The sequence below is a fragment of the Mustela nivalis genome, assembly GCF_964662115.1.
Source record: "Mustela nivalis genome assembly, chromosome: 2".
Taxonomy (NCBI): Eukaryota; Metazoa; Chordata; class Mammalia; order Carnivora; family Mustelidae; genus Mustela; species Mustela nivalis.
The window spans coordinates 131,070,721-131,086,722 of NC_139021.1; the positions used below are offsets into that span (position 1 = coordinate 131,070,721).

General features: G+C 35.2%; 1 protein-coding gene across 3 annotated transcripts in view; it reads left to right on the plus strand.

Moving 5' to 3' along the window:
- Positions 1-15,659, plus strand: part of VPS26A (VPS26 retromer complex component A) — a 31,733-nt gene extending 16,074 nt beyond the window's left edge. For all 3 annotated transcript variants that reach the window (XM_082715172.1, XM_082715173.1, XM_082715174.1), the window contains exons 3-9: positions 889-964; positions 2,107-2,263; positions 2,859-3,023; positions 5,790-5,896; positions 8,411-8,479; positions 11,833-11,975; positions 13,855-15,659. In XM_082715172.1, coding sequence (XP_082571298.1) covers positions 889-964; positions 2,107-2,263; positions 2,859-3,023; positions 5,790-5,896; positions 8,411-8,479; positions 11,833-11,975; positions 13,855-13,968 — 831 coding nt within the window. In that variant the 3' untranslated portion in view covers positions 13,969-15,659. The remainder of the gene's footprint in view (positions 1-888; positions 965-2,106; positions 2,264-2,858; positions 3,024-5,789; positions 5,897-8,410; positions 8,480-11,832; positions 11,976-13,854) is intronic.
- The last annotated feature ends 343 nt before the right edge of the window (positions 15,660-16,002 follow it).

Below are 16,002 nucleotides of genomic sequence, written 5' to 3' on the forward strand. Positions count from 1 at the left end.
AAGGCAAGTAACTAACTCATTCTGGTTACAGATTTGGAAGATTTAGAAAATTGAGTATTTTATTTAATAGACTTACAAACAGAAGTAACTGGATTTCTGTTTTTATTGGCCCTTGATTACTGTTTTCTTTTGAGAAGCATTATTTTAAAAAGCTTTTAAGAGTCATGTTAACAATATTTTTTATAGTAAAGAATAAATCTGGAAGTGTGCTTTTTTGTACGTTAGTTAATCTTTAAACATTTGGAAATTTTAAAAATACATATGTACTTTATAAATATTTTGTCAAATTAAAAAGTTTATAAAATTAAGGCTTCCATTTGGCAGATGTGAATTTAGGATTTCAGAGTTGTATATTTCACTTCAAAAATATGTAAGATAAATCATACAATTTCAACCGTTAGACGTTCTATTTTTAGAGTGAGTAGCAGATTCAAGGGAATAAGTGTTGCTTTTAAGGTTAGGAATTATAATAATATATTTTTGGTTACAAAGAGCTGAAAGTGATCTTTAGGTAAATTCTTGAAATTAGTGATTACCTTACATTAAAATGTTATTGTGTAGAATTGTTTAACTATTTGACCAGAAAACACATCTGAGTGGTTGCAGATTTTTCCTTTTTTTGATTTGAGTCTTTATAGCTCTCCAACTTATAAAGGATTCCTTCCTAACAAAGCAGGTGCTTTTAAGCCTACGTTTAAGTGATTGTATATGAGTAAGTTATACCTTCTCTGGTTCTGTAAAGTCATAACGATCTTGGTATGTGGTGGTGTCTCAAACTTCAGAAATGAATCCCTGAAATACTTATATATTGCATTCATCTGGAAGGAATCTGTTAGTAGGCCCACTCAAAAGATTGTTAACATCTTTTACAATTTCATGTTTTGGCAGGTAAACCTAGCCTTTAAGCAACCTGGAAAGAGGCTAGAGCACCAAGGAATTAGAATTGAATTTGTAGGTCAAATTGGTGAGTTTTAAAATAGTATTACTTTTTTTTTTTTAATGATAACTGAGTTTGAAGTTGGATTTGAGTTGGATTTAAGCACTTAAATTTTGAATTAGAGATTAGTTTCATGGAAGGAAGGAATTGATTTTGGATAGTAAAAGAGGATTTATTTTATAAACATTAAATCATATTTCTTTGAATTGTATTAAATAATATTTGACTCATAGTGCCTTTATTTGTTATTAAACTTAATTACTAAAAATGAAAGGAGTTATGTAAGTTACCAGCCTTGAAAAATAATTCAAGTAAATTAGTTGACTCACTGAAATTTCCATCTGCCTACATTTTTCACCAGCTTTACAACTACCAGTGTCACCTTCATCCTTCACTTTCTAATTACTCATGCCATTTGTCTTCCTAACCTAATGTGAGCCTGTAGCCAGACTCACCTGTGAGAAAATTGGATGTGAAAAGGAAAGGTATAATAATTTTTCTTGACTTAGATCACATTGTGTAGATTTCTACATATGTATTTCAGAGGCATTCTTGGTTTAGTAGAAGTTAAACTGTATAAATCTTTTGGTACTGCAGGTTGAGAAAGAGAAAAGAAAATGGGTCTTTCTAATATAGTATACATAGTTTTAAATCTAGCTTTCTAAGATGTACTACACATTTTTAAAGTATCAAAATTATAATTGGATGTTTATATATCTATTCCAGATCAGATTATACTTGAGGGGCAAGTTATAGTAATTCACTGATAGTTGATAAGTCTTTTGTATATTACAGTGTATCAAGATAATATATTTGCCTAACTAAAGCAAAACAACGAATGCTTTTTGCCTTGAACGGAGGAAGTTCAAATAATTGCTGGAAATGTGTCTGTTAAAGCAGCTTCATTTTGGGCAAGCCCTAACTACATTAAAGGAATGAATGCATCTTTTATAATAGAAATTTTCATTGTGCTGTGTGGCTCGAATTTTTTTATGCCTAGGTGGACCATAATGAGGATGATGGAATTTATGTTATAGCTCTAGTAGATTAGGGACAAGTCCAACTAATTCTTTTGGTAAAAATTACTTGCTTTGGAGGTAGAAGTTTGGGTTTTAATGAAATAGATACTAAGTATAATTGGTCTTTTTTTTTTGCTTAAAATTTTGTAGAACTTTTCAATGACAAGAGTAATACTCATGAATTTGTAAACCTAGTGAAAGAACTAGCCTTGCCTGGAGAATTGACTCAGAGCAGAAGTTATGATTTTGAATTTATGCAAGTTGAAAAGCCATATGAATCTTACATCGGTGCCAATGTTCGCTTGAGGTATGAATGTATATTAACAACCGTAGATGGTGTCAAAACCAGAAAGTAATGGCTACTATCAAATGTCTTACTAGAACTTTAATTATAATTCTGGACTGATAGACTTCAGATTTTTTAAGAATTCTGCCACATATTTTGTCTACCTAATGCCCACCTGAGGTAATAAGAGCCTTCTCTCGTAGATTTAAACACCGCCATCATGAGAAGTTTTAATTATATACTTCCTTTGTATGAATCTTCCCCTAGGTACTTCCTTTGTCTTGTAAACAGAATTACCTCAAAATCTATTAGTTTCCCAGCAGATCTCATTTGGTATATGGTAGGAAGTAATAGATTTCCTCAGGTAGGCATGACCGTAGCACTTGAGATGCATCTTAAAAAGCACATACATTCTTCTTAAAATTGCACTTTGTTTTTTTTTTTTTTTTTTTTTTTTTTTGAGGGTGGAAGCATTTAAAGATCAGAATTCTTTTGTGAAGTAAGTTGATCCCAAAGGATCAGCAAGGAGAAAGCTGAGTTGCAGTTAATGTCTGTTTGTTTAAAATACTAAAATTTATCATAGGAGATTTAACTTACCTCTTGGTTGACTTTGTAGGTATTTTCTTAAAGTGACAATAGTAAGAAGACTGACAGACTTGATAAAAGAATATGATCTTATTGTTCACCAGCTTGCCACATATCCTGATGTTAACAACTCAATTAAGATGGAAGTAGGCATTGAAGATTGTCTACACATAGAATTTGAATATAATAAATCAAAGTAAGTATCTTTAACAACAGAAAACTTAAGAAATAAGCTTTTCAGGGCTTTGTAAATTGGTCAAAGTAAAGATAGAATTGACATTAATTTGATGTTAACAGCCTAAAAATCTTGGAGTGGAGAGTCTATCTTCTTGACTCCGTGCAGGTGTCTTTCATATTCAATTCCTAATAAGTCTCTGATTGGTCATTTTTTGTAGAGGATCTTACTATCTCAGAACTAATCCCTTCTCTCTGTAAAAATTTTCCTTACTGCGTTGGTATAACTTTATCCTAGTCATCTCTTTAAACAAAATACTTTTTTCTGCCTGCATAAGTAGTACCTTTTCATTATTGAAAATTTTGGCAAGGGGCACCTGGGTGGCTCAGTGGGTTAAAGCCTCTGCCTTCGGCTCAGGTCATGAACTCAGGGTCCTGGGATCAAGGCCCGCATCGGGCTCTCTGCTCATCGGGGAGCCTGCTTCCCCTCCTCTCTCTGCCTGCCTCTCTGCCTGCTTGTGATCTCTCTTCCTCTGTCAAATTAATACATAAAATCTTAAAAAAAAAATTTGGAGGGGGGCAATGTAGTGGCACCTGGGTGACTCAGTGGGTTAAGTGTCCACTTCTGGCTCAGGTCATGATCCCAGCATCCTGGGATGGAGCCTGCTTCTCCCTCTCTTCTTGTGTTCTCTCTCGCTATCTCTGTCTCTCTCTCTCTGAAATAAAAAAAATGAAATCTTTTAAAAAGAAAGAAAAAAAGTTTTGGCATTGTGAAAGATCCCATTTTTAACTTTATTATTTTTATAAATTTTACCACTTAATCACAATTAAGATCTCTTGCATATCTTTTCATAGAGAGGGAAAGGTATGTATTATGTTTATATGTGTTGTGTTTTTACAGAAATGGGCTCCTGTTTTGTTTATTGTTTAATGCCTTTTTAAAACTTTATTATGGAAAAATTCAAGCATAGACCAGTATGAGCAGTACAGTGAATCCTCAGGTACCAGGTGCCCAGCTCCCACTCAGTACACTGTCAGATCTGTTTTATCTGGATCCAGGCCTCACACTCCCAATAGATTATATTGAAGCCAACTCCAGACACAGAATTTCATCCATAAAAATTGTATATCATTTTAAACATAATATTGTTATATCTAAAAATATTAATAATTTCTTAATATCTGTATATATCTAGTCAGTGTTCATGTTTTACTGATTGTCTCATAAAATGTCATTCCCCCCCCCCACATGCTTTATTCACATCAGTATCCAGACAAGATTTATTCAAATCCAGGGCATCCAGACACATGGCATTTGGTTGTTTGACACTTAAATTTCTTTCAATTTAATTTATAAGTTCCCCTTCTATTTTTTTTTTCCACTAAAGTTTATTTGTTGAAGAAATGGATGTATATTCTTTCATCACCTTCCTGTGTACATTTCTGTTACATGACTTTTTTAGTTGTCACTCACCAGTTTATATCACTAAAAATGTGATATAAGCATGCCTTCAGAGTCTTAAATTATATTGTGAATAAAATTATCAAATTGTTTAGGACCTAAAACTTGTCACTGGAGGCCTCCCTTCAAGCCAGCATAATTACACTGATCAACTCCTGGGATGATATTTTGAGATTCAAACCTGGGAGAAAGTTAAAAAGCCCTCTGGGGATTGTAGTAATTTCCAGGTTTATTTATTTTTAAAATATTTATTTATTTGACAGAGATCACAAGTAGGCAGAGAGGCAAGCAGAGAGAGGGGGGAAGCAGGCTCCTCGCTGAGCAGAGAGCTAGATGTGGGGCTTGATCCCAGGACCCTGGGATCGTGACCTGAGCTGAAGGCAGAGGCTTAACCCACTGAGCCACCCAGGTGCCCCAATTTCCAGGTTTATTAGCATGTCATTTCAGAGTACATGGGAAAGGACTTTGATGACTAGCTGTCATAGCAACAGACTCAGCCTGTGGTGTCTCTCTCTATGGGCAAGTGCTTTATTAGCTGCACTCTTCTAGCACTTAGAGTAAGAAGGTCACTAAATTCTTGTGTAGAGTTTTAATGTTCAGAAACATCTTTATAATCCAAATAAATATTGCAAGCACAACAATCTTAATTTTCTGTGCTTAAGTTCTTTGGAAACTAACCTCTAAGTAAAGGACTTGTAGTTAACAAGGCAAATTCTTCTCTTTGAGGTATGTTGATGGGCAAGTAAAAGTTTGATTCCTGTTTTTATAGTAAAATGGTGAATATTTTTTGGAAAAAAAAAAGTTAAATGATATGGTTAGTCAAAATGGTATTTAAAAAAAAAAGACTTTATATATTTGAGAGAGAGAGCATGAGTGTGGGGGGACAGAGGGAGAGGGACAAGCAGACTCCCCACTGAATGGGGAAATGGACGCAGAGCTCAATCCCAGGACCCTGAGATCATAACCTGGGCTGAAGGCAGATGCCAAACCACCTGAGCCACCCCAGAATGGTATTCTTAAATAGTTCATGTTACAAAGATTCTACTAAAGCCTTTTGGGACATATTTTACTTTTTTTTTTTTTTTAAGGTTTTTTTTAACTTATTTTAGAGATAGAGTGGGAGGGACAGAGGGAGAGGGAGAGAAAATACAAAGCAGACTCCACACTGAGCCTAGAGCTTGACATGGGCTCAGTCTCCCGACCCTGAGATTGCAGTGTAAGTCGAAACCAAGAGTCTGATGCTTACCCGACTACACCACTCAGGCGCTCCTTTTGATTGTTTTTTAAACTGATATTTGGTAAATGAGGTATGTTCTTTCCCCAAAGGTATCATCTAAAGGATGTGATTGTTGGAAAAATTTACTTTTTATTAGTAAGAATAAAAATCCAACATATGGAGTTGCAACTGATCAAAAAAGAGATCACAGGAATTGGTAAGTCAAAAAGAGTATTTGAATTAAAATTCCTGTCTTAAAATTTTTTAAATCTTAAAATATTGTTTAGATATACAATAAATATACATATTGGATACTAACTTTGAGACTTAATATTACTTAATATGTATGCTTTTTTAAAAATTAATTTTTGAATAGGTTATAAATTCACATGGTTCAAAAAGTTTAAAAGATTATATAGTAAAAAGTATCCTATTTGTGTACTCCAGCTATTCATAGGTCATGTTTATAAGTTTTAAAATATTTCTTGATACTTATACAGTAACTATCCCTATATTATACCCTTCCCCCTGCTTTTAAGTTAAATGTTTATGTACAATACATATTTTGCTTTTTTGCTTACTATATCTTAGAGATCTTTCCATATCAATGTGTGGAGTACTTCCTCATCATTTTTATAGTACTCCTTTCCATGGGTATACTAGAATTTAACCAGTCTGCTACAGGTTGTTTCCAGTCACTTGTTACTCCAAACAGCACCTCACTTAATAATGTCATTTTGCATGTGTGCAGGTGTGTGTGTGAGATAAAAATCTTAAAAGTAGAATTGTTCTTTCAAGGAGTATATTCATTTGTAGTTTTGGTACATATCAGTTTGTCCTCTTTAGGGGTTGTACCAATTTGTATTATTACCAGCAAGAAATGTAGAAGAAGCCTCTTTTTCCTTTATTATTTTTTTTTTCCTATGCTTTTATTTATTTGAGAGAGAGAGAGAGCATGAGCAGGGGGAAGGGCAGAGGGAGAGAGAGAAGCAGATTCCCCACTGAGCAGGGAGCCTGACGAGGACCCTGGCTGGGGTCATGCATGACCTGGGCTGCAGGCAGATGCTTAACTGACTGAGCCACCCAGGTGCCCCTTTTCCTCCTATTCTTACCAATACAATATTAGAAAATTTTTAGCTGATCTTATGGGTAGGGGAGGAAAGTTCCTCATTGTAGTTTTAATTTAGTTTTCTCCTTCTGAATGAGGGTAAGCATCTTTTCATGTGTATAAAAGCTATTTTTATTTCTTTTCTGTATATATTGCCTATATCCTGTGTTCCATCTCTATTAATTATTAGTCCTTTTTTCTGATATGTAGAAACTCTGTATATATTAGGGAAATCAATTCCCTTTTTTGTATTAAAGCAGCAAAAGAGGCATCTGGGTGACGTTTATTAAGGATCTGCCTTCGGCTCGGGTCATGATCCCAGGGTCCTGGGATTGAGCCCTACATCTGGCTCCCTGCTCAGCAGGGAGCCTGCTTCTCCCGCTTCCTCTGCTGTTCTCCCAGCTTGTGCTCTCTTACTCACTCTCTTTGTCAAATAGATAAAAAAAATCTTTATAAATAAATACATAAACTTAAGTAAATGCAGCAAAAATTTCCCCAGTTTGTCTTGCTTAAGATGGTTTTTGCCATGTAGAAGTTCTTTTTGTTTGTGTTGTCAGATTTACCAGTTTTTACTTCTATGGACTCTAGGTTTTATGCCACAGGTTTTATGCCTCCGTGTGCCTTTTTCACACAGAGGTTCTAAAAGTAATTTTCTGCGCTTTGATTCTCCTAAAATAATGTAGTTTGGGGATTTTGTTTAAATTCTTAATTTCTTTGGAATTTGTCTTGATATAGATTCAACTTTGGTTTTTTCCAGATGGCTAACCAGTTGCCCCAGAATTATTTGTAACTGCTTTTTAATTTTAATTAGTGTATAGGTTGAATTTGTCTCATTTGTTGGATTTTTGCTGAAAATAATTTTAGGCCACGCTTTTTAAGAATTTACAATTGGAATCATAATTATAAACATCTGTGATTTCTTAATTTCTATTTTCACCTAATAAAAGTTGAGGTGAGTTAAAGATACTAAAATCAAATGTCAGGTTTCTTTTTGTTGTTTAAAAATAAATTAGTTAAATACTTTTTCTGGTTAAAAATTGTGCTGATTCTAGGAAAGTTTAAATAAAAAATAATCTGTACTCATCATTCAAAACAGTTTAATTGTCTTTGCATATTATATATTTTACAACGTTGGAATCATTAATGTATGTTTTAGTATACTTTTTTCATTTTTACAGACTTTTTACAGATGTCTGGGTCAGATAATCTCTTAGGAGATGAACACCTAAATTTAAAAGAATTATGTCAATCAGGTTCTCAATTTGATGTTTTCTCCAAGTTAGAGTTAACTGACTGAAAGAAGACAGTTTGGGTATTGCAGAGAAAACTAGCATGACAATCGTTATTTCTTATGTATATTGCTAGTTTTGATAGAAGAAACTCTGTGGAGAAGATTCTGAACCATATATATTTGGTAAGAAGAGAGTGAAACATTCAGTCGAGTGATAAGTATGTTAAGTATAGATCAAGAAATAGAAAAGAATAAGTTTCACAAAATAGGAAGATAAATTAGTACTAAAATAAGTAATTGGAAAATATAAGGTTGGAAATTGTATTCTGGAAATATTGAACTTCATGTCACTTACATTATTTTTTTTAATGTCATTTACATTTTTGTGCTAGGACCCAGTACCACCACAGAAACAGAAACAATTGCTAAATATGAAATAATGGATGGTGCACCAGTAAAAGGTAACAGACTTCCCATTTACTTCTTTTGTGTGATAGGTGATACACATAGCAGTGTTCATGGCAGTTTCGTTTGGAAGTATTTATGCAGTGTAAAAATATTTGTGAATTCTTTTTTTTTTTCTTTAAGATTTTATTTATTTGTCAGAGAGAGAGAGTGAGCACAGGCAGACAGAATGGCAGGCAGAGGCAGAGGGAGAAGCAGGCTGCCTGCCGAAAAAGGAACCTGATGTGGGACCTCGATCCCAGTACGCTGGGATCATGACCTGAGAAGTCAGCTGCTTAAGCAACTAAGCCACCCAGGCGTCCCAGTATTTGTGAATTCTTAAATGATTTTTATAATGATGTTTTAAAAATCATCTTTGTATATATACTAAAAGACTGTAATAGTACTTTCAAGTCTGAAATAAGGTTTAATTTTTTTTACTTAGTTTAAATTTTAGTATTTAGAGACTCCTGGTGGCTCAGTTAGTTGATCCTCTTTCTCTTGATCTCAGCTCAGGTCTTGATCTCAGGGTTGTGAGTTCAAGGCCGACACTAGGCTGGGCACTGGTCTCTACACCAGGCATGGAGCCTATTAAAAAAAAAAAAAAGAAAGAAAGAAAATGTAAATTTAGTATTTAGAAGAGACATTTATATATTATCTTTTCTCTAGTTCTGAATTTATAATACTTTGTCTTCTGTTACAGTAGTTTATCTTGGTAAGTCTTTTTTTATTAATGCTGCATACAAGGTGCTGTAGAGCTGAGCATTCATTTCTATGGGGTTCTATAGTCCTTATAGCCCCCAAGAAAACAAGCATTTCCATTATTATCTTTAGTATCCAAGATAATAAAGCCAGTATTTATAATTTTACTTTTTTTAAGATTCTAATTTTTTTTTTAGTAATCACTATACCCAACATGGGGCTCGAATTTATAGCCATGAGATCAATAGTCACATGCTCAGGGTGCCTGGGTGCCTCAGTGGGTCAAGCATCTGCCTCAGGCTCTGGTCATGATCCCAGGGTTCTGCTCAGTGGAGAGCCTGCTTCTCCCTCTTCCTCTGCCTGTTGCTCTCACTGCTTGTGCTCTCTTTCTCTGTCCAATGAATGAATGAATGAATGAATAAAATCTTAAAAAAATAAAGTCACATGCTCTACTGACTGAGCCAGGCAGGTTCCCCAGTATTTATCATTTTACATTTGTATCTTTGGCTTTTTCTCACTCTATTAGTAGTTCTTTTAAAAAGTAGCTATCGGGGTGCCTGGGTGGCTCAGTGGGTTAAAGCCTTTGCCTTCAGTTCGGGTCATGATCCCAGGGTCCTGGGATCGAGCCCCACATCAGGCTCTCTGCTCAGTGGCGAGCCTGCTTCCCCCCTCTCACTCCGCCTGCCTCTCTGCCTACTTGTGATTTCTCTCTGTCAAATAAATAAATAAAATCTTTAAAAAATGAAAAAATTTTTAAAAAGTAGCTATCATTTATTGAGTGTCAACTGTAGGTAAGGCATTGTACTCTGAGGTGCTCTGATATTTCCTTTAACTTAGGTGATGGTATCTCTTACTTTACAGATTAAACTGAGTTACAGAGAGGTTAAAAAACTTGTTAAAGTGTAGGGGAGGCAGACCTTTACCTCTCCCCATCTTAGTATTTCAGCTGGGACTCTCAGAAGGACAGATTAATAAAGGAAAAAAAGTTTATCAATGCATGCAGTGCACATCATGCACGAAAAACCTCAACAAAAAATAACCAAAACAGTGGCTTAGAATTTCAGCATACATAGCATCTTCAAAAGAACAATAAATTTTGAGATCTAACTGGACAAGGGAAGGTAGTTGCAAGCTTCCAGGGGTGTGGCAAGCTGTGCGAAGGTAAATAAATCTGAGGGAGGAAACAAGTGGAGTAAGGTTTATTTGCTGATTCCTAATCAGCCTTCTCTGGGCTAATGAGAATATGTCTTCGTTAAAAGAATTTATAGCCTGCCTTTAGGCAGAAAATAGGGAGCCTTTTCTGCTCTTTGCTACTTTTTAATTGCCTTCAGCTCAAAATAATTTTTATGTCAAAGAGGCAGATTTTGTGGTGACATAATCTGGTTTCTTTTAATAGCTAATCATTGCAGAGTTGGTGTTTGAGCCCAGGGCTTTCTAACTTCAAGACCCGCATTGCGTGCGTGCATGCGTGTGTGTGTGTGTGTGTGTGTGTGTGTGTGTATGTATACTCCTGTTAAGCAAGATTACTTTGTAAAATTTTGGCAACCACTTAGTTTTTTGTTTTGTTTTGTTTTAAGATTTATTTATTTGACAGAGATCACAAGTAGGTAGAGAGGCAGGCAGAGAGAAACCACAGTTTGATGTGAGGTAATGGGTCATGTATATTTCAGGAAATTGATGTGCACAATAAAATTATTATATATAAAAGATTCAAAACAATATGCAAATAGTTACCCTTAGGAAAGAAGCCACGAGAATCTGAATAGTCTTTTTGTAACGAAGGAATAATCTTCATTTAGAACATGTTTGTTGCTTTGGGTGAATTAGTTAAGTATTGAAAAACTTACTCGCATGATTAGAAATTATGGTGAACTTCATGAAGAGTAACCAAACTACTAGAACAGCACTTACCTGCTGGCACTATTCTGAGCATTTTACATATATTAACTCATGCAGTCTTTACAGAGCTCTACAAGAGGGATATTACTGCTCTTCTCCATTTCATAGATAAAGAACTTGAAACAGAATGGTTAAGTGACTTGGCCAGGGTCACACAGCAAGTAAGTTATAGAGTTGGCATCTGAATCCAGGCATTCTGACTCTAGAGCAGTGATTCTCATCTAGGGGCAGTTTTGCTCCACCTACTGCCCCCTGAACATTTGATGTTGCCTGGAGTTATTTTTGGTTGCTGCACTTGGGGAATGCTGCTGATATCTAGTGAATAGAGGCCAAGGAAGCTGCAGTTAATAGGACGTTACCCACAATGAAGAATTATTGGACCCCAAATGGCAGTAGTGCCACCGCTGCGAGTCCCTGGTCTAAAGATTTTGTTAACGTTGAGATGCCTGTGCAGCTCATTTGGTTAAATGCCTGCCTTCATCTCAGCTCATGATCCCAGGGTCCCAAGATTGAGCCCCACGTTGGTCTCCCTGCTCAGCAAGGAACCCACTTCTGCCTCTGTCTGCTGTTCCCCTTGCTTGTGCTCTCTCTCGAATTTTCTGACAAAATCATTTAAAAAATTAAAAAAAAAAAACAAAAAAGCTTTTGTTAAGCTGCCATCTCATGAAAAAAATGAAGTGTTAGTGTCTTCTCTATAATGCTTAGTTTAGGTGTTATGTGACCATATTTAATCATCTTTAAAATTAAATGCAAATTGCTTTTCTTTCAGGTGAATCAATCCCAATAAGACTATTTTTAGCAGGATATGATCCAACCCCTACAATGCGAGATGTGAACAAAAAATTTTCAGTAAGGTACTTTTTGAATCTAGTCCTTGTTGATGAGGAAGACAGAAGGTACTTCAAGCAGCAGGTATGGTGCCATGTAGGCTGATGTTTTGTTCTGTGGCAGTTCTGAAAACACCTGGAAAGCTCTCACCTTTCTCAGCTTTACAGTACTGAGCAAGTGGGAGGTTCTGTGATAAGGAAGTAGGTGTGACTGGAATAGTGTTGTGATAGATCTCTTCCTGTCATTCTACAGGATTCCAGAATGGGCTGTAATTTGGCAGAGCTTTTATTTTTCTTTTGAAAGTTTTGTTTTTTTATAAAAACAATACCTACTGTTTGTTAAAAAAATGAGGCAGTAAAGAACAAGACAACAAAAATTCCACCACCATTGTGATTAGTTTCCATACAAACTTGAATGTGTATATTTAGATCATATGTGTGTTGTTTTTTAATTTGCTTCTTGAAATCTGTAGATTTCAGTTATCACTTTAAATTATTTCATTAACTTATGGATTCTGGCTTTCCATGCTGTTGTAAATTTACCTGAGATTTACCAAATCTAATATTTTTTATATGAAATATTTATCATAGAACTACCTCTCTTTTTTTTCAGTGAAGATTGTGAGTGGAGTGCTCTTTAATGAATCAGATTAATAAATATTTGAATTTCAGTTGAGTACTCAAAACTAAATGAGAAGTTGCTTTGCACTGAGTATTGTGAAGAATATAAAAACTACCTTTTATAAACATACTTTGTGCTCAAGGTCCTCACATTGCATACGTATGGAAAGAGAAAAATTATAAAAGCTAATTAACAGAAAAATTACAGTTTGACAATAATTTAGAAGAGAGAAAATCTTTTATGCTGATACTGCCATAATGTTATAAAATTAAACATAGGTAATTGTAACTCAGGATAGAATAGGGGAGCCTGCATGCCTCAGTCAGTTAAGTGTCTGACTCTTGATTTCAGCTCAGGTTATGATGGTCATGATCTTAGGGTCATGAGATCGAGTCCCTCATTGGGCTCTGTTCTGGTGTAGAGCCTGCTTGGGATTTTCTCTTTCTTCTTCTTCGGCCCTCCACCCCGTAAAAAAAGATAGATTATGTAAACTTTACAGTTTCCAAACCAGTTACCTATTGTAGCCCTATTGAATAAATACATTGCTTCCCACAGGCATTCATTTGGGTGTCATTTGATGACTGATATAAACAGCCTGTCATGAGTTTATAAAGCAGATTTAGGGATTTTTTAATTTTAGGAATTTAAAAGAAATTTTAGGATGGATTGATTGGAGCGGGATTTGAATAGGCAGAGGAATAAGTATTTGAAGAATATATAGGAAAAATTGCAGGGCAAGTTTATTTGGAGTGCATTGGAGAAGAGTGTTAACTGTTTGGCTGGTGGGGGAACAGAGTGATGTGGGTAATTTGAATAAAGGTTATGAAGGATCTTGAATGCCTGGCTTGAGATTTATCCTAGAGGTGCCAAGAACTACTGAAGTGCAATCCAAGCAGTGTTTTAGACTACGCTGGTAGTGACTGGAAGGATGGGTTAGAAAGGGGCCTCAGGCACTGGAGGCAGAAGCATCTACCAGGAAGCTCTTTTGGAGTCTAAGGTTGAAGTGATAAAGGTTTGAACTTGGATAAGGGCAAAATAGCAAACCAAGGGCAGATTTTAGGAATTCTTTAAAGCATTTAATAGCTAGAATTTTGTGCCAGATTGGATTGGTGGTGGTGGTGGTGTGCATTGCTGCTGATGAGAGGGGAGCGGCAGGGTTGGCAGAAGGGGTGGTCCGAGATGAGAATTGCAAGAAGGTAAGTCACGCAGCAAAGAGAACAGCTTTTTTTGGGAAGAGTTTAATTTTGTTTTAGTTAAAATTGAAGTGGCATTATTTCCATGGTGAAGATTTAAGGCGTGATATGAGAATATTAATTTGTTGATGTCTTGCATGTTTTACTAGGAGATCATTTTATGGAGAAAAGCTCCTGAAAAATTGAGGAAACAGAGAACAAACTTTCACCAGCGATTTGAATCACCAGAGTCACAGGCATCTGCTGAACAGCCCGAAATGTGAACTGAATAGGAGAAAAAAAGAAAAGCAAAAAACTCCTATGTCCATTGAGATGAAGTTCAGCTTGTTAAAGATGGCTGCAGCAGCTTGTTGGGGGGGAAAGGCCAAAACTCCATTTATAATAGTCTTCCTTTATCTTACAGTGCTGCATTTATTTTATGATACAACTAAATGTTCTTCATGTATATACATTTAAAAAAAAAGCGCTTTCTTTGAAACACTGGAACTTTCTTAAGCTGCCATTTTTTTCTTTCCTTTTTTTTTTTTAACTGCATACTTTGACCTGATGATAAGCACCCAGATATGCATAAACATAAACATTAAAGATTTTCATGTGAGTAGGCTGGTATTTGTAATTTTGCTTTTCTTTGTAATGTTGATTATACTTTTCTCCTTTTTCATGCTAACAATTACCTCTATTCTCTACATGCAAAAAATTAAATAGTTTGTGTTCAAATAGAAATAGAAAAATTGACTGGGCCTTACATCCGGCAAAGTTTAAAACATGGCATCTCAATATTTTTGAGAAATACATTTATGTTTCTACATGTGTGTTTGAGAAATACATAGGGAGTGTTTCACTGTAGGTGCTTTCGATTCTACCATTCCGTGGCTTCCTGAATTGTATCTTCTTTGAAGTCTTCTGTGGTGTGAATGTTAAAATTTTTCCCTGAGATTATGTGGCATGTCACAGTGGCCTGCTTGCTTGCCTGATCCTCCCTCCCTCCCTCCCTGCCTCTTTTCTCTTCTGTTCTTTTTCTTTCATTCATTCTTTCCTTTCTCTCTTTCTTTTTTGCCATATTAAGTAACTATTTTGCTACTACTATCCAGCAGGTACACTGTATGTTTTCTGCAATGTAGAGTTGACTCTATGTTGGTGTTTTAGTTAAAACTATATAATTTTTCTTTAACTACTTAAAATTTTTTTCTTAATTTAAGGCATCTTTTTACCACATACATACAAATATAATTTTCTTGCCTTCACAAATATTCTCTTCCCTTTCCAGGAGAAAATTTGAGGATGGGGAACTCAGGAGGCCCTGTGAAGCACGTAGTTATCTAGATCTGGACAATTTCATGTTTGTTAACTTGGAACTTTGGCTAGTTCAAACTGAAATGTAATTTCACCCATTCTGTTTAAATTTTGCTAACACTAAATTCAAGTCATTTGTTCGAAGTTCCAAAAGAAGGTTTCAGTCATCTGTTCGTATGCATGGGGTCTGATCTCAGATACACTAAATGTGGGGTGTAGGAACTAAAATGAAGCCTGCCGTGTGAAACTACTTTCACTAAGGGTTCACTGGTTTTTGTACCAATATTTTTTTATACACGTCAGCGCAAGTCTTGTCCGTTAACCTTACTTTATGAGTAAGCTAAGTAACCCAAGTTACATTTCTTTAAACCTGTTTACTACTATGGCACTTTGATAAAATGGTCAGTAACCAACTTCATTATCGGCAAAAGGTTCCATGTGCTGGAGCATCTATTTCAAATGTGGCTATCTGTGAATGGTAATGTTTTCCTTCATGTAAGTGCCTGTTCAGAGTTTCAAAATTTAAAAATGCCAAATATTTTCATGGTCACATGCATGTAGTAAATCTAGGAACTGTTCAAAGAAATTTTGGAAACCAGTTGTGTTTAACCAGCCTCAAATTGTGCAACCATGATGTATAATAAAGGATTTGAAATGATAACCAAGCTTGCTATTTGCATGATTAAAATAGCTCTATTCTCAATTCTCACTGTCAGATTTATCATTGAGGACAGGATTGCTCATAGTTTAGGAAGCTATTTTTGTAACAAATTTTTATAAGTGTTTCAATTTCAAATAGTTATACAATGCTTTTAATTAGGTGGCTTAAAACACTCATAAATAAGATGCTTATCAGTCTGGTTCAGACTTTGTTGCATAACCAATTTGAAGAATAAAGATTGGAAATTAATATTTGATGAATTGAGTAAAAAACTAGAAATAAAAAAAGAAATTTGTGTCTTTAATAAAAAGAGCAGGGGCTCCTGGCTGGCTTAGTTGGTAGA